The 23719-nt window shown below is 52.0% G+C and overlaps 1 protein-coding gene across 11 annotated transcripts in view; it reads left to right on the plus strand.

The window, feature by feature from the left end:
* TNRC18 (trinucleotide repeat containing 18) overlaps window positions 1-23719 on the plus strand; it is an 87198-nt gene that overhangs the window by 23233 nt on the left and 40246 nt on the right. For 7 of the 11 annotated variants that reach the window (XM_032767774.2, XM_032767771.2, XM_032767773.2 and 4 more), the window contains 6 exons: window positions 5109-5264; window positions 9589-9714; window positions 11085-12866; window positions 21258-21360; window positions 22119-22324; window positions 22658-22804. In XM_032767774.2, coding sequence (XP_032623665.1) covers window positions 5109-5264; window positions 9589-9714; window positions 11085-12866; window positions 21258-21360; window positions 22119-22324; window positions 22658-22804 — 2520 coding nt within the window. Of the gene's footprint in view, window positions 1-2748; window positions 3632-5108; window positions 5265-9588; window positions 9715-11084; window positions 12867-21257; window positions 21361-22118; window positions 22325-22657; window positions 22805-23719 lie in introns of those variants that run through there. The other 4 variants (XM_032767777.2, XM_075069174.1, XM_032767779.2 and 1 more) reach the window with 3 other exon arrangements.

Below are 23719 nucleotides of genomic sequence, written 5' to 3' on the forward strand. Positions count from 1 at the left end.
AAGACTAAGAACGTGAGACCTCCTGCTCAGCCATGCAATTCGTTTGTCGGGAAGATCTCGGCAGTCTCCAGAACCCTCGGAAGATGAAACATTGAGTTAAATTGGTCTCCAGGCTGTGATTGAAACTGTCACTATGCTCCAGGGGAGATGCAGGATCAATGCCACAAGTTAACTCTTTGACGCCATTGTTAGCCATGGGACATAGGCTGATAATAAGCCAGCATTAGATGAAGCGAGACTTTAGGGGAGGACTTTTGCATGCAAAGGCTGGTGAACTTGTGGCACTTCTAAGGAAGAGCTTTGGCAGGAGCTATTGGAAAAGCCATGTGGAAGCAGACTGGTACCAAAGTGCAAAGGATGCAGGAGCAGTCCCCAGCAATGAGCTGATCAGATGGGCTTTAGTTCAGCCTTGAATGCGCTGTTGCCTCGTGTATGGCATGGAGTCAGACATTCTCGGGACCTAAAGCATAACTAGAACTGACCTGAGAGACAAAGGACGAGGTGGCAAAGATTTACACTGTCCTGCAATCTGTCTCTCAGCTGTTTGGAGCCATTATGGTGGGAGTGTGAAGTAGCTGCTGTTCTGAGCTCTGCAGTGCTGCAAGCCAGTATATCCCAGAGCAGAGGCAGGGAAGGGGAAATGGTTTCTATTAGGTAATCTGCCCAAAGAATCTGCTTTTCGGTAAAGTGATCTATGGACACGCTAATTATTCAGCTGCCCATTTCTAGACTCTCTGTCGCTGGGGGTCTTGCGCTCTCTCTGCAAATGCTTTATATGGGTTCTGTTATTGGCCTGTACTTGCTCTGCTGTTGGGCCTGCCAGTTGGGAGGCCGGATTTCAGGCATGGTGTAACGCGTTTTTGTCCCATGCGAGCCTTGCAGAAATAAGCTTGCTGCTTCCTTTCTACTCCCAGCTCAACCCCACTCACCTGGCTCTTCCTGAGGACAGAAACAGACAAGTGGGTTGGGAGGAAAAGGGCACATTGGGATGGGTGTGACCCTTCAGAGATGGGTGTCAGATGGGTGGCTGGCAGTCCAGGAAGAAACAGTAAGCTTCCATACTACCATCCAAGGAACCCATTTGCGCTGATTAGGCCTCAACTGGAGTATTGTGTCCAGTTCTGGGCGCTGCATTTCAGGAAGGATGGGGATACATTAGTGAGGTGCCTCTCTCCCTGCCACGGCTGGGCTGGGGCTGGTGGGGAGGGGCTCTTCTCCCCCGGCCGCGGAAGGTCCAGGGCTGTGCAAGAGGCATCTCTCCTTGCAGCAGCCCTGATCGCCTGCATGGTGCTTAATAGGCTGCTGTGCGGTGGTGCAGCTTAGAGGGAACTCAGCCTGGGGGCTGCCATTTTCTAGACCTTTGGCTGAAACCCCTGCTCATCCCTAGAAGACACTTGTTGCATCTCTAGCGTTCTCCAATATGGTGGCACAACTTACAGTCTCTGCCCTGGAGGGGGTAGGAGCTGGGGTAGCAGAGCCAGGGGCGTTGCGGGGCTGGATAGAAGGATGCCCACATACTCTTTGCACAGCCGCAACTGGCAATGTGTGGCTCTCTCTGTGCCTCACTAGACTCTGTAAAAATAGTGAAAGTGTGGGAGCTACTTTGCTGGGGGGGAGGGGGCAAAGAGGGGAGGCATTTCATTGAGGTGCATGTCCCAAGCTGGGAAGGGAGGGGGTTATACTAGAGTGTATAAGGAATGCCCTGTCCTTATCACCGCCTGGCCCAAGAGCTGCATGCTCTGCACCCTGCATGCAAGAGGGGTAGGGGGTAGATATGAATTATGGATGTGTGTTTGCTGATAGATGAGTGCTATATTTTTTTTGCAGTTTGGTAGAGCCTCAGATTCTCTCTTGGGCTGCAGCTCTGAATGCTGGCTAACTGCAAGGCTGTATATTTCCCCATTCATGTCTCCATGCTCTGAGGACGCGCTGTGGCACCTTGCTCCTCCATTACCCATCCTAGCCTTTTAGCACCATGAGAGATGATGGAAGTGGAAATGCCAAGCAGCTCCCCTGAGCTGGTTCGGTTGACTCCAGGTGGCCTGAGCTCCTTTGCACTGTGCACTGAAACCACCATTTTCTCTGAGAGAAAATCTGGAGTCTGGAAACCCAGAGAGGAGCAGCCCTCTGGAAATGTTGAGGTGGCAGATTGGAATGAGGGGAAGCAAAGGGTCTGCTAATGCAGGATCCCCCCTCCCCCATTACCTTATGGTCCATGCAGTGCTCCCTAGAATCCTTTGTGAGCCCTTTTGATGCAGAATCTTTCAGCACATAATGGCAGGAAGTTTGTAGAAGGTGGATGGATCCTTTTCTGTTAGCTCATAACAAGAGATAGGTCTGAATGCAACTCTCAGGTACCTGAACCCACCCCAGCTGGATCCAAACTGTGCTAAACCTGAGTCCCAGTAACCTTGATGGTTCGGGGGATAAGAGATGCCTGGTCCCTTGCTAACTCGGAGTGTGAGACCAGAAATGGAAGTAGCGCAGGACCTTAGGCTGGCAGGTGACTGCATGTAACCAGTTCTAGAGCTCAGCACCACTCGTGGCTCATGACAAACCCTGGCCTTTAGTACACCTCGCAGCCTGGACCCGCAGGCTATGTATTTAGTGCACTTGGGATTCCTCTCTCTTTTTTCCTCAGCTGGGAAATGAAGCTTTTTAGCATGTAACTGGTCATCCAGCCCAGTGAGTTGTTTGTGTCACTATCTCGCATGCCAGTTGCTGTTTACAGCGATCTAGGGGAGAGGGAAGCCTTCACTGGGGGAGAGGGAGGGGACGTGTCCCTGGCTATGTGGAGTGTCCTGGCTCTCTCTGCTGCACATTGTGAATGTCGGAAACTTTACAGCGACAGCAGGGATAGATCTTGGGTCCTCTCACTGTAAAACCGCAGACTCTCTGACTGCTTGATCTGCAAATCTGCTGTCAGGCCTGCCCTAGGACACCCTGTGGAGCCATTCTAGCTTCATCCAGCAATGCGCTAGCAGATAGAACTGCTGCTCTCTGGGCGTTAGGGTTTCTCAGAGGCCAAGTTGCCGATTCAAGCCCCTCTCTGGACGTTGCTGTAATTCTTCAGTGGCAGCGCTACGGGGGAAGGTGCAGTGGCCTCGGGAAGATGGAGCTTTGGGACAGGTCCTTTCCTCAGTGGTGCTCTCGTGGCATGGGCACATCTGCTCCTTGCAGGCCTTGACTCGGGCCTGCGCCACTTCTCAATCTGATCTCCCCACTTCCCTCCATGTCCATCCATCAGAAGTGCTGCTCGAGAGGCCGGTGCGGCATCGTCCGTTAGCAGTATTTCATAAGAGACAGAAACCCCATAACTGGCCAACCGGCGGCATGTGCACACGTGCGGAGCAGGAGGAAAGTTACTTAATCTCCTGCACAGGCTCGGAGGCCACCAAGCTTCCGGCAAAGAGTCTCTGGCTTCTGAGGGGAAGGGATCGCTGGAGCACATGGTGGTGTCTCCCCACACTCTCTCCGTGCATGAGCTGTTCCATCTGTGGGTTCCCTGCACTGGCTCTGTGGCTGGCTCTGCCCGCTGCTCCCCCCCACTCCCCCGCCCAAAACCAGGGATATCTAGGCTAGCATACTGCCTCCCAGCTGGTTCCAGGAGCCCCGTCCTGCACCAGATCTGGTGAGCCATGGCTTGTGCATCCTGAGTGCTACTTCCGCCTTGCATGGTCATGTCATGCTGGTGGCTTGTGGTTTGGGTCACTAGCAAGGAGCCTGTGTGGAATGGAGCGCCGGGCTGACAGGCTTGATTGCCCAGAGTGGTGGGGGATGAGTGACCCTCACTGATGTCCAGTTTCTCTCACATCTGCCTCTAGGCTTTATCTCTGCGTCGGTGCCCTTTCTTCTTCTTTTTTTTTTTTTTTAAAGGTCTTTCACTCTTCTACCAACATTTCCTATCACGGGGAGCTGGTTGGCAGTGCCCTGATAGTCTGCCCTTATGGCAGCCTCTCTCTGATGGGGGGGAAGTTGTGCTGCGGCGAGTGTGGGATTCCTCGAAGTGCTGGGCTACAGCTGCGCACATCAGTGCTTGGGTGGAGGAGTTCCTCTTAGGCGGGCGCACGCCAGCCGTGTGTGGTGCATAGTCTGACTTGGACCCTGTAGCCACCTGCCTGGGGAGGCTCTGGCCTCTTCCAAGCGCTGGGGGAGCTTGCAAATGTTTTCTTTTCCTCTGCCATCATTTCACTTAGCACCTATGCTGAATGTTCCGGGATGGGTCTACATTTGCTGGCGGAAATAACCTGCAGGACAAAACTCAGAAGCTGCCCCACTCTCAGCGGGTTTGAAATATGCAACCAAAGGGGCCAGTTGGATCTTTCACCACCCATCCTGGTGGAGATGGCTTTGCTGGGGATCTGCATAGATTCTGAGCGATCTTTGCTGAAGACTTTCTTCTGGGGACTTTTAACCCAAACCAGATCTGGCTGGGCATGTCTGCCTCCCCCGACATCCCCGCCGCACCCTCAGAGCAAAGAGCAACCCTTGCCCCCGTTGTGCGTGTGGTTTGTGTGGTTGGTTGTGTTTAATCGGCTGATCGGTCGCATCCCCTCTCGTTGGTGAGTCCCCGGGCCAAGCCCTCCCCCCTACAGTTTAGAAAGCAGAGCAAACACGAAGGGATTTTCGGCTGGGCTGACACAGCTGCATCCACCAAGTTCCTGTGCTAACCGCCCTTGGCTTGGTTTACGTCCTACCAGTGCTCGTCCTCGCAACGCCCCTGCCAGGCAGATCCATTTCCTTGCCCCCATGTGACAGCGAGGGACACTGAGGGGAAGCCGTCTTGCCCAGGGAATCAGCACGAGAGCTGGGGATGGGAACTAGAGCCTAGCTGCTGCCTACCAGCCCTGCTCCCCCTGCACGGGCCCAGGCACTCCTTCTCGCTACAGATCACAAGGGTTTGTGGTCAGTGGGAACCAAGGGGGAACATGCTCCTAAGCCAGGGACTTGCTCATCTTGCAGTGTTTTCTCATTAGGCCGCCTAGCGGGCAGTAAGGGAGTGGGTGCAGGGGCATGGCAGATGGCAGTGGGAGGGGTGCAAGCTGGAAAGAACCTCTGCTTTAAAGCTGGTACCTAACCCTGACTTTCTTCTCCATCCTCCCATTCAGGTGAGGCCTTCCTGGGTGGGTATATGGCCAGCGGACTAGGGACCTCCTCCACGCCCCATGGAAGCCCTACCCCTTTACCCTCTGACCTGTCCTTCAGGTCACCTACCCCCGCCGACCTACAGATGGTGCAACTCTGGGCTGCTCACTCCCATGAAGGTAAAGAGAGAGAGAGAGAACCTGAATGCTGATGGCAGTGGCTGATTGTTGGGGTGGCCCCCTCTCCCAGCCAGGTAGAGGGGAGCGTTGCTTTCAGAGCATCCTTTAGTTGGGAGACGAGGTTAGGCCACCTGGTGGCCATAGGTGCTCAGTAATAGCTTTTTGCCCCTGTGCAAGCTGGCAGTGCCCCTGCTGCCGCGGGCTAGGGCTGAGCGATCAGCTGGAGGAGCAGCAAGGCAGAGCTGATTGGGACTATTGGGGTGTCGATTGGCCCAGGACATTGTGCTGGATTGCAAAGCTTTCCACTCTGGTGACACCACAGGGAGATGGCTGTGGGTTGCCCCCTTCCCATGCAGAAGCCCGTGGCTGGGGTAAGCTGTATGTTGCCATGGCCGGCAAAAGAAGCAACGTGTGTTAAGCAGTCGTTCGACCTCTAGATCCCTCCTTGTGTCTTCTCTTGTGGTTGGTGTTGGGGTTCAGTGAGAAGCTGTGTGTGTGTGTACGTACACGGGTGTGCAATGGATGCATCCCCCTTCCCAAAGAGAGTTCTCTCGCCATGTGCTCGTTCTCCATTTTCGCCATTGGCTGCTGCTGATGTAACCCTGTGCTGTGATCTGACTTGATTGGGCAGGATTTGGGACTTCTCCATGCCTGGCAAAGGGGAGGAGGGGAATGTTTCCCAGATCACTAGGCTGGCTGTGCCCAGCAGTTCAGTGGGATCCTCCACAAATGTGAGAGCGAGAGGAGCCTGGCTGAGTGGTGTGTTCCCAGGCCTGGGAGCTAGGTGCTCCTCCTGGGGTCTGAACCCAGTGCCAAGGCTGCCTCTGGCCTTGGGCGGGTCATCTGCCCCCTGCCTTCTGGCCTGAGCATCATGCACACCTGTCTCACAGGTGTGCTTAGGGTTACCCGAGCTCTAGAGACATTGGAGAGGGCTTCAAGTGGCAGAGTTGGGATCTGGGTCTTGTGTGCACTTTGAGGTTGTTTGGATCTGGGGTTTACATTGGTCCTTTATAAAGATAGGGGCCAATCAGCAAAATTCAGAGCCTGGTTCCGGCTTCAAGCACCCCGACATTCGGAGCATTTGGAGTGGGGGTCCCGTTGCAGCCCCTCCTTGCTGTGTGAGCCCCGTGTTCTGGCCTGGGCCAGGTACCCCCTGGCTGGTGTGTGTGCATGGATTCCCCTTATAAAGTCAGGGCACAGGGGAGATCTTACTGCCTGTGAATTGTTCTGGTAACCTGAACTCCTTCCCGAGTAGATCCCCACCTTGTGTGCCCATCTCCTCCCTTGTTCTGACCTGATGTGAGGTGCTGGCCCTCTGGGCTCCCGAGTGCTGTTCCAGCTGAGTCCTAGGCTTGTCCCCCGGCCCCGGAGCCCCTCGTAGGAGTTTTTCCTACAATGCACCAGAGCCTGGAGATGCTTCCTGGGTGCTGAACGTGCACAGGAGACTGGTTTGTCAGCCACTCTGCTCTTTGCTTCGGTGACCGTGACAGCGGCTGTAAAACATCAGTAACAACCTCCATCTGTCTGGGGAGAGGGAGTGACTGAAAGGTGCCTTCACCTGACCTGTGACCTTGCACCCACACTCGATTGCCCTCCCCCTGATCCTCTGGCCAACCCCTCCAGTGCTTCAATCAGCTGGCTTGACAAAGCCATTGAACTGAGAGAACTGGGCGGGAGGAGTTGGGATGCAGTGACGGCATAAGATGTTATGTTTTTTGTTTTATGTAGAGGGAGGGGGAATTGATATGTGTGATTCAGGAAATTCAACAAGTAGCTAGCGAGTAGCAAACTGATTCCAGGTGCTGCTTATGCCTTATGCCCTTGAAACTGCCTCTGCAGCCGCAGCATGGAAAGGGGGATCAAGATGAAGTAGCCTTCTCTGGGCCACTGCCCTCATTCAGTTCTACAGTCTGGATTGATGTGACCCTGTAGGGCCGATCTGTGCTAAAAAACTAGCCATGTTCAACAGCCAGTGCAGAAAACATCCCCAGCCCTTGTTAGAACCAGGCTTCAATCACACACACTTGGGCTTTGAAGACAGTTTGATCCTGTCCATGCCAGCAGCTAAATTATATTCCTCTCCAGGGTTGCAGCGAGATCTGTGTTTGACATCAGGTGTCAGGTCTTGGGGTTCCTGAGGTTCCACACTAGCTTTTTTTCTTAATTTCCTACCATGCCTGCCACTAGGGGGAGTTCTGGTGAAGTCACCAGTGTGGAAAATCCTGCATGGGTGGAGCTGCATCAAATGGGAGATCTTCAGGAAAGAAGCCCAGATAAGGCCCTTGTGTAGAGGTGACCGTGGGCAGTAAAGAAAATGAAACAGTGGGTCATGGAACGGTGCCCTGCATGTAACCCCTTAAGAGTAGCTGCTTCTGCAACACATTCTTCGCACCATTCCCATGCTGATTCACCTCTCCAAATATTAGATCCTGTGTCTCTCCCTCCTCCCCCCGACCCCAAAGGCCTGAGGAAGCGCCTAGTGCGGACAGCTAGGTCAGCCGTGAAGTTGAGAGCTTACCACTTTGGAGCACATGCTCGGAGAGTAATTGCTCCCATGTGTTGCCAAACTTTCACTTGATTTGCGCTCTGAAAAATGTCCGTGTTCTCATGCTCTGTGTGCAGAACTCCCACGGTCTTCAGCTGGTTTTTGCACACAGCAGCTGTGGAACTGAGACTCAAGCAGTAGGTCATGAGGGAAATGGGTTTGGGTCTTCTCCCCTTACTATAACAATGGGCCCTGCCAGATGGGACACTTTCAATCCCATCTAAGTTAGCTGTAATTTGTTCCCAGGGTTGGCTTGTTCCTTACCCCAGTTCCTGACAAGGTGGCATGATCTAGATGAACATACTGGTCCCTAAGCTAGAATAAATCTCCTAGTTGTACTAGTGTTCAGGAGTTATGCAACTTTCTCCAGCCCAAGGAATAAAAAGGCACATTTCACTGTCCACGCATAGTCTGAATGTCCCTGGGTGAGCACTTCATGGCTTGCGAAGGGTGTACGTGAAATGTTTTTATATAATTATACATAGAACTGTAGCAAATCTGTCCTACCTGGCTGGGATTTAGCAATTGTCTCTTTGCTCTGCACTTCAGGCAGTTGGAAAGTCACAGTGACAGCTAGGATAAAGCTCTGGTCATCCTGCTCCGAAAAGAGCTTGGGCCAAAGAAAGATTTCCATTAGGAGTGAGCCATATAGAGGTTATAACCAGGGCTTGGGGTTTTGGGTTTTAACCAGCAAATACTAGTAAAACACTCCCAGTTCAAAATAAATGAAATTGTTGTTGTTCATCCAATATGCACCAGAAAAATACCAGAAATAGTTACTCAATTTATGTTGACTTCACTCCTTTCCCAGTGCAGTTTGTTTGCATAGGTGATGTTCCTGATCCCAGGCTTGTCTCTAACAGCTTGTTTACACTGAGCAGTAATGTGGACTCTGGGGGTGTGATTTCTAAAGCACAGTAATGTGTTGCACATTCATTGATCTGTGTAGACCCTACAGGTGTGCACTAAAGGTGCTCTAGTGTGCTTTAATGTAGTGCTGTTTGAAACAGTACTTCATGTATAAAAGACAAAGCTAATTTTTTGACATCTACGTAGAACTCAAAAATTGTTAAAAGAAAACCAAAACCAAAAATGAAACTAATAAACCCTGAAAAACAAGTTATAACACAAAAATTAAGCCGTTCTGATTCCATCCAGTAGGTGGCAATGGTGCACATAACCAAATTCATCAGTGTGCTTTACGTAAATATATACATACATAGCAAAAGATCATGAATAGCATCTAAATAATTTGAAATATTAACTATATCGTCAAGATGCTGCTCTGAGCACAGGCTACAGTTATTGTCTGTCTCCATTCAGATTCTGTTGTGGCTCTTTAAATCAGTTTTATGGATTCTCTCAACAATATCGCTGCCGCAACAGTGGGATTGCTGCAATGGGGAGTTTTGTTGCAAATCTTGACATGTTGATCGCTCCCTGCAGCTGCCTGCAGACTGGGGCAGTGCTTACATCCCAGCTGGTGCAGTAATGCCATGTGATCTGTAGCCACAGAAGTTCCCGACTTTGAGGGAATATTGGGGCAGCAGGCAGCGCCCTCTGGTGGGAGGATCTACATGGTGCTCCAGAGCCCTAGGCTATGAGTCTGACTCTCAGCACCCTGCAGCTTGGCATGACGCAATAAGTTGTTCAAGCAAAGCCGCCTCCTCTGGTGTGGGAAAGGGGTGTTGCCAGCCATAACAGTCTGTAGCTCTGCGGGGTTTGTTCCAACACAAGGAGTCGGCTGTTCTGAAACATGTTTCTTCTTCTGTTTTTCAGGCTTCTCCCATCTGCCCAATGGGCTCTACCCGTCGTACATTCCCCTGAGCCACCTCGAGCCCCCCCGCAGCGGTAGCCCCCTCCTGGCCCATCTGGGTCAGCATAGCCTCTTTGAGTCACAGAAAGGTCAGTGTGCTTGCATCAGTGTGTTTGGAACCAGCGTTGTTGTCCCTCTCTGCACAACTGGCACGGGCTCTTCCTCTCTGTCCTCACCGGTCCTTCCCCATTCCCATCCTCTGACAGACCTCTCCATCCACCCTCCTTACCGCTCCCTGCATGGGGGCCCAAGCCTGGCAGGGTGCTCCCTGGGAGATGGTGGGGATTTTATTAAAGACTGTGGCTGCACTGAGGCATTGCCCTGCTTTTTAACATTGGTGTCCAGCCGCCAGTGTAGCTGCACCAGTGCGAACCACCAGCACCGACAGGTCAAATGCTCTGCGCACAAGTGGAACAACCACTGCTGGAAATGGAGGTTAGCTGTTGCAATGCAAATTACAGCTTACGGGGGCTTCCCCTGGGTGGCCGGTCATCGGTAGCTCTAATTAGGGCAGATTCCCGTGGTGGCCATCCAATTTCACCAGCACGCTCTTCCGTGTCCAGATATCCTCTGTCCAACAGCCAGAGAGAATCAGCCCTTAGGTTGTGCTGATTCCTTCCCTTCCCCTGCTCCCTAGAAGGGAGAGACCTCAGCCCTGGCAGCCATCGCCTTAGATCGTCCCCCGTGACCCCTTACCAGGCTACTTGCCAGCCATTAAACAATTGGAACTTTGTCCCAGTCCCCAAAGGGTTAAGGGGGTTGTACTGTCTGATGATGGGTGACAGGAGGGGTCCAAGCTGAGCTCAGTCTGGAGTTAAAATGCAGAACCATAGCTGGCGGCTGGGTGATGCTCTGAGAGCTGAGCCTGGAAGGAGGCCAAGACGCTGATTTTGAAAAGTACCTTGAGACCCCAGAAGAATCTTGACCAATCAAGTGAGCATCATTAACCCTCCACAAGTGTAGTTAACCAATCTCAGCCCCTTCGCCCAGGCTCCGTATGAGCCAGACACTCTGTGGCAGCAGGTTCTTGGGTTGATGCCCTACCCTTCAGAAGAAGAGAGGCTCGTGTGTACCTCCCTTAAAGGCTCAGGCAGTTTCTCCATTGCATCACTGCTGTGCAGAGGACCCGGGGGCCTGTCTTTGACAGAGGTACTGTGATCGAGGGGGGATTCTTGGCAAGATCCTTCTCCCTTTCAATCTGATTTGGTGGGGTATGGACTTATTCTGGGAACCCCATTAGAATCCTGGCTCTCTGCTAATGCTAAGGAGTAAAAGTCTGGGATTTGTGCTGCCCCCTTGCCAAGAGCATCTAAATGCTCGTCCCACGTTGGTCTGACCCCATTTTTCCCATGTTCGTGAGTCACAGACTAGAGTTTTTGGGCTTGTGATGGGAGCAGTTGCAGTTGGGAGTTTGCAGTGGAGAGAAACCAAGGTAATCTTGTTCCATTTCATTTTGCAGATGGGTTTTACTTATCCGGCCACGCAGGACAGTCTGCCTTGCACCCCCAAGCCCCTGTCTCGAGGACAGCGGCCAACCACGCGCCAAGCACCCTGCACTGTGAGAAGGACCTCGGGCACCTGCACAAGAGCTCCAAGGAGGGCCTGAAAGACGCCCCTGGAAAGGAGCGGGCCTGTCGGGGTGACCTCTCCCTACACTTCCCCAAGAAAGATGGCAAGTCGAAAGAGGAGCCCCGGCCTCGCAGCGTGGTGGATCTCACCCAGGAAGCCAAACCCGACAGCGACCGGAAAGGGACTGGCTTGGAGAAGCCAGTGAAGGCAAGGGAGCGGCTGTCCCCATTCCTAGCCGAGCACATGCCAAACCGGGGGGCCGGCAGTGGAGAACCAAAGTCCAAGAATCCGCTGCAGACCTCTTCGCTCAACAACTGCAATGGTGGTGGGGACCCCATGTTGAAAGCGCTCGGGAGCGAGCAGGACCGCTGTGCCAAGGACCCCAACCGCCATGACGAGAACATGAGGCCTTCTGCTCATGCCCACTCGGACAGGCTGAAAAGGGGCGACTCTGCCATGACCCCAGGAGGCGCGTTGCACATCTCCTGCAGTTGCCCCTCCCCGCACCCCTCCCAGCCAGGGAAAATGACGCCCTCCTCTGCGTTCCCTCCCCAGTCTGTCCATTCCAGCATGTACACCATCTTCCCGCCGGCCAAGGAGCCCGGGAGGGAGCACAAAGTGGTTGCCCCCACCTTCGTGCCTTCGGTTGAGGCCTACAATGAGAGGAATGGGCCCATCCAGATCGCTTCCCAGGCCCGGGACAACAAAGCGAAGGACAAAGTGGGTGTGTTGCAGTCGCCCACGGAGCGGGGTCACACCGACACCTCTCGCACGCTCTTGTCCCAGGACTTCTCTTGCCACAATGATGCCAAAAGGATGGAGGCCCTGAGGGAGAAGGGGTCCGTGATCAGGGCCAACTCCATGGTGCTGAAGAGGCAAGTGGCTTCGGAACCCTTTCTGAACCGGCCCGGGTTGGGCTCTCCGGAAAGCAGGGAGTTCCTAGCTGCCAAGGGCTTGCTGAGGCCGTGCCTGGAGCCAGAACACCGCTCCTGCGAACGAGACCGCTTCCAAAGGGCCGGCTCCAAAGAGGCAGCTAAGATATATGGCACGTTGGACTCCTCCAGGCAACATCTGGACCACCGGCAGCTGAAGCCACCCGAGCATAAGTGGAAGCCCTTTGAAATGGGCAACTTTGCCACCACCCAGATGGCTGTGCTGGCCGCCCAGCACCACCACGTCAGCCAGGTGGAGGAGGAAGTCAAGAAGGCGTACCTCGACCCCAGTGGCCTGCAGAGGTCTTCAGCGGTAGGGTCCCGGGGCACATCTGACGTTCTGCACCCCACCTCCCACAGCGAAGGGTCTGCCATGCAGAGCCTCATAAAGTACAGCGGCAGCTTTGCCAAGGAGACGACCGCTCGGCAAAGCAACGGCAAGAAGAGCCCCTTCGGCGGGCTTGGCAACATGAAGCTGGACTCCGCCCAGCTGGGCACCTCCAAGATCCAGCAGCTGCTGTCCCAGCAAGCCGGGAAACAGTTGAAGAGAGACCTGGAGAGACCAGAAAGTGCCAAGTCCTTTGGCCGAGAGAGCATTGGGTCACAGGGCGAGGTGGAGGTCAGGCACCTGCCCGTGGGCATCGCGGTGGCGGTTGCTCGGCAAAAGGACAACAGCGGCAGCAAAGTGGGGCCCAGCCTTGCTGACCGGGATCGCTCCCTCTCCCTGAGCAGCATAAAAGGTAGGACCATGGCGTGCGTCTGACAGCCTTGAGCTCCCTCTCGTGGGACTGAACTCTGCCATGCTGGGGTGTGCCCAGAGGGGAAGGATGTATTGAGATGCCGAGGTTGATCTGGGCTCCCCTCTCTAGGCTGCCTTAGTGGAGCGAGGGTGAATGAGAACAGGATGGGGGCAGGGGAAGCTAAAACCTAGATGCTGCTTGGCTGGGGGGATCTGGTTGGCTCAGGAGCTTGGTTAGGGCCCCGGGAGCCTTTCCTCTCCAGTATCAGGAAGTCAGCCAGCACGGTAGCGAGAGCCGGCCTCTGCTGGCTCTACCGCAGGAGCTGAGTTCAGTAGCCTCAGTCTGCTTCCCCGTGTACCACAAGCCAAAAGTCTCGCGCTACCAGGGACACTTGCCAACTTCCCCTTGGGAGCAGCCTCTGCAGGAGGCCAGGGATTGAAGGGGCATTGGGAATCCTCCCCTCTCATGCCTCCAAGGCCTTGGCAGAGTGAGGTGCAGGGACAGATTGCGCTGCAGCTGCCTGAGCGGTTCCCATTCTTAGGATCCCACCTCCTTGTCCTAGGCCAGCAGACGCCTGCACCTGGTTCCAATGAGTCTTACAGGCTGGATGTTCCAACTCCCCAATAATAATGGGTGCACCCCGTACCCATTATTTAATCTAGGATTTACAATGGGTTTAAATGGAGTAGGACCAAATTCAGCCCTTGCTCAGGGAAGAGACTACATTGAACGTCGCTATTGTCTGCTAAGACCGAATTGCTCCATTGCATTAGTCAAGCCAGACGGGACTGAATTCAAGTAACTATTCAGCTAGACCAGTGGTTCTCAAACTTTTGTAGTGGTGACCCCTTTCACACAGCAAGCCTCGGAGGGCTACCCCCCCCCATAAATTAAAAACACTATTATAAATGCTGGAGGTGAAGCTGGCTTTCGGGTGGAGGTTGACCCCCTAGGTAATAATCTTGCAACCCCCTGAGGGGTCACGACATCCTGTTTGAGAACCCCTGAGCTAGACTAAAGGTGGTCAGGGAGAGTTTGCATATGTAACTCCCCCCATGCATCAAATAGAGAATAGATTCTCCCAAGATTGGGAGCTAAATGCAGTCATCTGCCAGGCTCTTGTTGGCTGTTTGGTGTTAGTCAGAAGGCCTGATGGACAGACATGGAGCTGCACGGCTTTAAAGCCAGAGGGCTGCAAACCTGCCATTGGATTCTTCATTTAACTTGTAGAGTTTCTTTTTATACCAGGCTTCTTATGTTCATTCTGTCCTGCATCCTGGTTGTGATGTGCCCACTCTGACCCTGCACTACACAGAAACACACACACTTTCTCTGATCATTTTTAACAGGTTTCCTTTTAAATCTAGCACCCCGCTTATTTGATTTTCACTGCCTTTCACCTTTCCAAGGTGCAGAGATCACCCGAGGGGGCTGCTGTCTGACTGAGTTCACACTTTGGTCCTTGTTTTAAATAGAAGCAAGGCATTTTAAGAGCAAACCTCTGAAAACTCATACTTGCAATTGGTCTAACTGACCACTGGATGCCGCTGCTGTGCAACACAGATAAGGCTGGGAAGCACACCTGTTGGTGTGTGCAGCCTGAAACAAATGACAAATCCCTTCCTGAAGCTAATGGGCTCAGTTTTGGAAGGGTAGCGGGAAGGGAGTTGGTTATGCTTTGGGATCAGTCTGAGTGCCCATGAAAATGAGGGGGTCACTGGTGTAGGTTAGAGCTGGGGTTTGTGTACAAGCTGCCACCTGCTCCGCAGAACGGGTCACTCTCCTGATGGAAAACCCTGGTGAGCTGTCTGCTCTGGTGGTGCATTGGCTGACCTTGCCTTCTGCAGTGTCACGTTGAGAGAAAGGTGGTCAACAAGCCCCCAGCTCCTTTAGGGTTTAGCTGCTTGAAACCAGCCCATCCAATGGCACCTGAAAACAAGCCTGAGGCCAAGCGTAGCTTATGGACGTGTGATTCACCCTTTGCAAAAGATGGCCTGGACTGAGAGCCATTTTGGGGCCCAGCCTCTGAATGCCTTTGAGGAGCTGCCCCCTGTCAAGTATGTTGTAGAAATCCACTCTGCATGGCAAAGGCACTGGTAGCCATCATGAGGATTCCCGTAACGCCCAGAATAAAAGGCTGCAGCTCTTGATATGGACAGATAATTGGCACTCTAACACTCCCGGCCACTGCGTGGACATCCAGAAAGTAGCGAGGGATCCAAAAGGACCCCCAGACTGAAAACCATAGTGTCATCAGCTCCAGTGGAGGGGCTGAGATCCTCTCTGCCACTTTGGCCAACTGCTTCTCTACCTACCAACATTACCCCAGTTTTATCTGGATGAAGACCTTCTTCCAGATAAGACAAAACCACCGAGAGCTTCCTGGTGCTGGAGACCCCATGCTGTCGCTGTCACGGCCAACAGCCTCTTGTGCACGTCAGACAGGAGGAGCAATGGGATAGAGCCCAGAGGGAAAATGAACCATTGCTACCCCCAAAGGCTCATCAGTAAGCAAAGAGCAACTCAAGTCTGACTCTGGCAGGGGCCAGCAGGAACGTTTAGGCTGCTCAAATAAGGCCTTGTCCCAAGCCTGATCAAGTCAATACCAGTCTTCCCAGTGAATTCAGTGGTATCTGGCAGGCCTGTACCCTTACTGGTCTGCTATGATTAGAGCTGGTCTAGAGTTTTCATTTGAAATCTTTGTGACAAAAAATGAATTTTTCATCCGAACAGAAATTTCTCTGGGAAATGTACGTTTTTGACAAAAATATTTTTGGACTGTCAGTCACCAAAAACAGACAAATTTCAGCAGGTGTGGATGGGGGGGCGGGGGCAGGATTTTCAGTGCAACCAAATAATTTGTGCCCTGAATGTTTGTTTTCAGCTGCTGAAGACCAGAAATCCAAGAGTTATTGGGCTTTTTTTATGAAAACTTTTTACAAAAAAGTGGGGTCCTTTTCTGAAAATTTTTTGTAAGGAAAAAGAAATCCCCCTCAGCAGCTCTAATGATGGCATTTACTTGTGTTTCCAAAGTAAGGGGACCAGGTTGAGGGTTGGGGGCGCATCCATTCACAGGCCCTTCTCATCACATAAACTTGAATTGATTTAAATGAAGGTATAAGGATCTTTTTTTCTTTTTTTCAAATCACTTTAGTTAAGCTGGTGCAAGTCTTTTTTTTTTTTAGTTCAGTTTGATTTTAGTTGTATCTGGTTTTAAAAAAAGCAGATTAACCTAAACCTACACAAACCAAAATCAGAGCATCTACTGCGGTGAAGAAGTGGCTTGCACCAGTTTAACTAAATCAGTTTGAAAAACAATGTAAATTAAGCTGATGCAATATCATGTAGAGTGGCCACGACTGCCCTTACCTGGCTTCCTAAGGATGTTGTCGTGTTAGGGATCTTATTTATAATGAACCTCTCTTTTCTGCTCTGTTGTTTCCCTGGTGTCTGTGGATGCCTTTGACTGTACCATCCTGCTCTCCAAGTGCATTTTAGAGTAGCACTGAGGCATCTCTGAGACGCATGCTCCCAATAGAGTAAACACACAGTCAGTGCAGGGGAACAGCACTGGAGTCAGTCCTCCTGCAGTTGAATAGAGGGGTCAGAGGGGATAAATGACCTTGTGTTTCCAGGGTCCCTGGGCGCTGCATCTTACATTAAAATACACTTCTAACGAGATGCTCCCAATAGTGTAATAACTCCTCCACCCCGCCCTCATTGCAACAAAAACAGACCCAAGGGAGTGCAGTCAACAAGTGGTAACAAGCGTGGGGCTGTCAGGATTTCTGCTGAAAGAACGCCTGGTTCAGATGGGAATGGGTCCAAGAGCCTAGCAGGGAGAGTTGGGGCTCAGGATATGTAGGTGGGAATTCAGCTAAGGAGGAAATTAACATCTTTTTGAACCCATTCCTGCTTTGTTGAGAGGCTGAAACGTCTGGGTTATAAAGCCACACTACTCCTTTGCCAACTGAACTGACTGTGTTCTGATCTGTGTCAGCCCCATTAACACAGCCAAGGCCCAGCGGCCAAGCTCAGCGTGCCGAAGAAGCTCAGCGTGCCGAAGGGGTGCGGGCTATCGAGCTGATGTGTCTTGGTCGAGGGAGGGCCTCAGTACTCCAGAGCAGAGGGAGGAAAGTGATGGGATTTGCAGTTTGGGTCTCAGAATATATGGCAGAGATGCAGAAATTCCAAGCTCGAGGGAGTAACCTCCTGGCAGTTCCCAGCTGTGAGCACCTCTGAACCCACCAGTCAGACCTGGTCACCCTGTGTTCCTGAAATGCCAGGTCCCCTGACCTTGTCACCACTTCTCCCCATTCCTCCTACTGGCACCTCTCCTCTGTCAGCCCACTGCCTTGCCTGTACTCTCTGTCAGACCTCCTGTCTGAGCCGGGATTGATTGATTGGCAGTGCTGAGGGAGACTGAGTGAGACAAACATGTTCATTCATCTTATCTTTTTACTTCGCCAGAGGGGCAGAGATTCATCACCCCGGCCATCACATCCCAGCCCAAACCTTTGTTTGGAGAGTCATTTTTCTCTCTCTTAGCAGCCTCCTCCCCTGTAACATCCCCTATCCCATTCCCATAGACCCCTTGGGTCTTTCCACGCTCTCTTCTACTGTGGCTTGAGCCATCAGAAGGCCTCATAGCCAACACGGGGGGCTGTTTGTTAAGCCATTCAGGCACCCAGACCCTCCCAGCCTGCGTTAAATGTAATTTACGGAGCCGAACTAAAAGGCTGCAAACAAAGGTTGAATTCTAACAGGCCTCCGGGTCTGTTGCTAAGTGATGGAACTGGCTTTCATACAGAAAATAAGGCCGTTCTTTTTCTTTCTCTACCGTCCTTTCCCCTTGTGCGCCAAGAGAGATTCTACTAATAACATTAGCTTGCTTGCGCTGAGTGGACGGTGCGTGAATGTTTAGACCTTTGAAGAAAGAGAAAGCAGGCTTTAGTTGGCTAATCTGTAGTATTTGGCAAGTAAAATGCAGGTATTTAGTACTGGGCATTGGTTGCTAAGGAAACAGGCCTAAGCTTTTCCTCTGTGCATAAGTGATTGAATTTGGTATGCGCTCCATGCGTCATGTTCATATAGACGGACAAAATGGGCATTCACAGACAGGGACAATCGCTGGTTTGTACAGAAAAGGGACCATCCCTTTTATGGGAGGGAGAATTCTGTAAGCAAGAACGAATGGGGGGAGGTGGGGGTTGGTTTAAAAAATAAAAGCCCAGCTATAAATAGTAGATCTGAAATAATATAGATGGCAAATAAATAAATAAAATAAAATAAGCTCTGCAAATAGAAAGGCTGGTGAAACAGCCCATGAGGCCTTTAGCCAAAGAGCTATTCCAATTTCAGCTGCCAAAGAGACAGCCAGGCCTTGATGAAAGCTAAATAAATCAAAAGGGCTCTGAATGGAAAAACCTGGGTGGTTGGGCTGCGGGTATATGTACGTTGGCTACATTAGCAAGCTCTTAAAATATTCCCAACCCCGAGATCAGTTGGCGTTGGATCACAGCACAGTGTTTGGTTGTAGATGAGCAGAAGCCACACTTAGGGTGGGTTTGCTGTACACTTCCCCACTCGACCCATGCTGCTAGCTAACTTGCTGGCTGTCCCTGGAAAAATCCATCTCCTCTCCTCTCCTTTCCCTCTGCTCTGCCTTCAAAGAGCACAGACGATCCCCTTGGTGCTGCCTGTTTGAACAGGGGGAGGAGTGATGGGTCTCCCAGGATAGCAGGGAAAAGCATGAGGGCATGAAGCGGTTCAGCACAGAATGCCACTGGAGTGTAGCTTTTTACATGCCAGAGAGAGGATCCAAATGCCCAGCCCGTCTGAACAGGGCCTGTGCTCTCAAGCTGTGCTCCTGAGGGATTCGACCTCAGAGGGGTCCTGTCTCTGTCCTCTGAGAAGTCACTCACAGGGGTGGCAAAGAGGATGCTGCTCTCTTCACTGGGGCATGAGGCTGCCACCCAGGACCAGCTCTAGGCACCAGCAAACCAAGCACATGCTTGGGGCGGCACAGTTCCAGGGCCGGACTTTGAGAAGCCATTAAAACTAGGAAAGGATTAGCTAAGGGGTGCCAGAAACTGTCATCCAGTTTGATCTGCCTGCTCAAGGAAGCCGCGGCCTGTGGAAGCTAGTGTCCATAAAGTGCAGTGTCCAGCCAGGCTTCGAGGTGTATGCTGGCACCATGTAAAGCCCCTTGAGAAGGCTGGTTGAGATGCTCGAGAATCGGCCGTTCGCCTTTCCACTTGATGCCCACTGGAAGCAAGCAGGGGGAGGAGGTGGGGAAGATGTTGTTTCACTACAATATTCTTCCTGACAGTAGAAGCTGAGGGAATTGGAGTCTTGACAGCTAAAAAACACAGCCTGTCCAGGTCTGCTGAAATACACAGCAGAGCCTTGCCTTGAAAGGATCCTTGTCAGCAGAGTAGACTTAATGTTAAGAGATGCTTCCTGGTGCACCAGTGCTATCTAGAAGGGCCTTGGGAAAGGGATGCAAATGAACAAAGGTGCGGCTCTGTGAGACAGGGCAGCATGGCTGCAAGCCGCCTTGTACCAAGGGAGGCAGCTATTAGGAATTTGGATCGCTGCTGTGAGTGGGGCCTCACCAAGACTGAGGCTGGGCCTGCTAAAGGGGACCTGCCTGTATCTGGTCAGGGGAACAAGGAGGCATCATAGAAGATTAGGGTTCGAAGAGACCTCAGGAGGTCGTCTAGTCCAATCCCCTGCTCAAAGCAGGACCAACACCAACTAAATCTTCCTGTGCCATTGATTTACTGGGAACAGGGATAGGCTTTATTAGCTGTCCCCCACTCCCCCCCCAACCCTCCCCCCCAAAAGTACTAGGCAAGGGCAATAATGAAGTGTGTTTGCGAGAGCGCAGAGTGGGGGTGGGGATAAGAGGCCTAGGCAAAGGCTTTAGAAAACAGTGAGGAAAATATAAGGCAACCTGAGCTGAAAATACCCTTGGGACACAGGAATTGCCAGACTGGATCACCCCCGAGATCCGTCTAGTTTCCTATCTCTGTCAGAAGAAGGTGCAAGAATCCCCACAGTAGAGCAGGATAGTCTGCTCCCCATGAAGGTCTCGTCCTAATCCATAACACAGATTGTCGAATGCCCTGAAGCAGGGGGTGGTTATCTTTCTCTAGCAATTTGTTTGCACTTGCAGTTTGAACACTGGGTACTCTTGGTATCTGTGTAAGTGCCCAGTCCCTCATTGGATCTTGCTGTCTTATCCTAGGCCCTAGTGCTGCAACACCTTCCTGTGTCTGGGCCAGAGCTGGCTCCAGGCACCAATCTGCAAGGAGCGGCAGTCTCTGTATTTTTGCCCCCAAGCAGCACGTGAATTGCTGCTGCAGATGGTGGGAGCAATCCCTATGCCGTTAGAGCGGCACGCGCGTTTCCGCGGCGGCGGCAATTCGGCGGCAGCTTCTATGTCTAGCTGTCCGGTGTTGGCGCAGCTTCTGTCTTCAGCCTCCACAGAAACGCGTGAGCCGCTCTAACAGCACACAGACTGCCCCCGCCATCCACAGCAGCAGTTCAGCGCACTGCTTGGGGTGGCAAAAACAGTAGAGCCGGCCCTGGTCTGGGCAGAGTCCCTTTCATGTCACTTGGATTCTGTGCAGAGACGAGAGCTCTATGCTAACAGATCAAGGCTGTTGCTTCTCTGATGCCTTTTTTCTTTTCTAGAGTATCTGTGTCCTAGCTCTCTCCCACAGTCCATGGTGTTGGGCACAGACTGCTTTTATTAGAGTGAGTGCGTGCGTAAGGTCACAGATTTATAGACTGTAAGGGCAAAGCGGACCATTAGGATCATCTGGTGTGAACGCCTGTACAGGACAGGCCAAAGAACCTGACCCCAGGATGGCGGCTGTAGTTCACACAGATGTTGTGGGCTTTGTGCAGATCGTATAGAATGAAATGCAGTCTAGACTTTGTCTTTAAGAATCAATTCTTCTTGGTCTTACCTCCCTTCTCGTTTACCTTGGCAGACGATTATAGCAGGAGAGCTCTGGGGACAAACTTTGCTAAATTCAGTTGCTTGAAAGTACATATTTCAAACCACACAGGACTGGGACAGGAATAGTATGAGAAAATAATCCCCAAGCCCCAGACTCCCCATTTAGATAAATGTGTCTGTTGATCAGAGACATGATCAAGATACTCTAAGTCCCTGCTCCCAGTCCCATCACTCTAGCTGATTTTATGAACTACTTGGAGGGCTTAGAGCTGCAGCCCTTTGGAGATACTAGATGGGGACGATAGCCCTTGAAACACAGGTGCAGAGGGGAGACTACTTGGCACGTCTCAGACCGGAAGAGAGCTGCTTGTCTTTTCAGGGACAGCACCTGTGTTAATTGCTGATGGTTTGTGTCTTAGGGCATGGCCGCTCAGATGAGGACTGCGGGGATGACCGCACCCGCCAGAGGGACAGTCACTTCCTGGCAGGGCGTTTGGAGCGAGATCAGGAGAAGCTACTCAGGTGAGGTTCTGTGTTTTGCTCCTTCAGGTGTGAACTAGGCCGTCTTGCGGAGCACATGGGCTTGGGGATGCACCTAGGGAATCGTGCTTGAGTGCCTTGGCATGTACCCTCTTGAGTGAAATCACGGATTTAACCAGCAGTGTGGCAGGTACCCACGTTTGAGTGGAGTCAGCCCTTCTGGTGCAGCTCCCCCCTGGTTCAGCAGGGAGCATTGGACTTTAGGACCCCAAGGACAAAGACCAGACCTTGAGAAGGCTGGAAATTGGGAGTGTGGAGGGGGGACTTAGAGTGCATCCAAACCTGCAGGCATTGGGTGTGTGTCCAGAGCTGCCCAAATCTGCACACAGAACAATCCTTTCAAACTGCCCTGCAAGGACTGAAACTCCACCAGACCTTGGTGCAAACCCATAGCTGCTGCAAATGAGAGGCAAGGTGGAGAGAGACAGCTCTGGGTTGACAGAGGAACAGGACCAGCATGGGGAATGCAGGCTGAGCCTGCTATTAACCTTCCTCTTTATTCTAAGGGACCCCTGGGCACCGTATGTGTCCTACTGGTCTCTCTTTGCATCTCTCATCCATACTTTGAAGACCGATTCTTGGGGGTTCCAGTAATCTCCAGATCCACTCTCCTCCTCCTTCCCCAGTGCTCTGGTTCATCGCTAATTGACATCCCTTGTGCTTCTCAGTCTGTTCCTTTAGCAACATGCCCAGCATGAAGATTGACTCTAACTCTTCTGTTTTTACCCCCCAATGACCAGAGAAAGCAAGGAGCTGGCAGACTTTGCCCGGCTGCATCCCTCCAGCTGTGCCACAAACGGTTTGAACTCCAACCTCATGGTGACAGGGGGGCCAGCCCTGACTGGCTCAGGGCGCTGGTCTGCCGACCCCGCTTCACATTTGGCAGCTCACCCGTGGCTACCCAGGACAGGCAGCCCTTCCATGTGGCTAGCTGGCCATCCCTATGGTGAGTCTTTCTGGGAGAGGGAGGGTTGTGTGAAGCTCTTGATTTACCCATAAGAGTAAGAGGAACAGGGTTGCTGTGACTGACCATGGTGATTAGTGGCACCGCCCTGATTTCAAGAGGGATGTTTTTTTTTAAAAGACCCCTCTGAAAATAACCTGCAGTATCGAGTGCACCTGTAGGTGCTATACATCTGAGTCCCTGTGGGCAGCTGGATAGTCCAATGTCTCTCTTCTCTCTCCCTGTCCCCTCATTTGATGATATCCAGTACATGAATGTCTACAAGAGCCCTCGTTGATTGTCTGACCTAAGTTTTGATGATGATTCTCCTTCTAGGACTAGGCCACCCATCCTTGCATCAAGGCATGACTCCAGGCTTCCCCCCTAGCATGGGGGGTGCTATCCCTTCTGCCTACCAGTTTGCCAGAGATCCTCAGTCTGGGCAGCTAGTTGTGATCCCCAGTGAGCACCTGCCACACTTCGGTAAGCACATAAAGAGGATGATTCAGGGGTCCTGTCTTGAAGGAAAATAACCCAAAGCTCAAGGGATAGAACAAGGGATGTGGTCTATCCATGGTAACAGACCATGAGTGTACACGTCCAGTATCTAGTAAGAGATACTGGAGTTTAGAACCTTCACTCAAGGCTCAGATGGTAGATGTCTGTCCAGAAGGTGCTCCCTGGCACCTCCCCATAGTAAGTTTTTCAAGAATAAAATTCTAGGGCAAGATATGTGTTTTTGTTGAGGCAGGGGCACTGGTGGTGAAGCCGCGTGGCACTGGTATGTTGGTGGGCAGTGCGGAGGTAGTTCTCCAGCTATTAGTTCTTTGGACAGCTTTGTGCAAGCCTTGTAGACCATCTCCTTTCCCAGCTTGACAGTCTCCTGTTGCTCAGTTCTGAAAATGGTCCATTCTGTGGCCAAGCAGGATGGGCTTTGCAGGCTGTAGGAGATCTGTGGACCATAGAATAATAGAAATGTAGGGCTGAAAGGGACCTCAAGAGGTCATCTAGTCCAGCCCTCTGCACTGAGGCTGGATCAAGTATACCTAGACCATCCCTGACAGGTGTTTGTCCAACCTGCTCTTAAAAACTTCCAATGATGATGGGGATTCCACAAGCTCCCTTGATAATAGCTTGGGAACTGGGAAAAATACCTGTCCCAGAAGCTGCTGCAGAGCCTGGGAAAAGAATTGCCACCAGTGCTGCGTCTGGCAGTGTTCTGTAGAGGCTGTAAAGCTGCAGCCAGGTTGAGATTCAGCTGTCTGCTTGTTAAATTATTTCAACAGTTGCAAATATGTTACACCAGTTCTTCAGCTGCAACACTGGCTTCCTTATCTCTTGTAAAGCCCTGTGAGACTTGGGGCCTGGTTGTCTGAGAGACTATAGCTGAGGTCAGCT

Source organism: Chelonoidis abingdonii, chromosome 9 (genome assembly GCF_003597395.2).
Source record: "Chelonoidis abingdonii isolate Lonesome George chromosome 9, CheloAbing_2.0, whole genome shotgun sequence".
NCBI lineage: Eukaryota > Metazoa > Chordata > Testudines > Testudinidae > Chelonoidis > Chelonoidis abingdonii.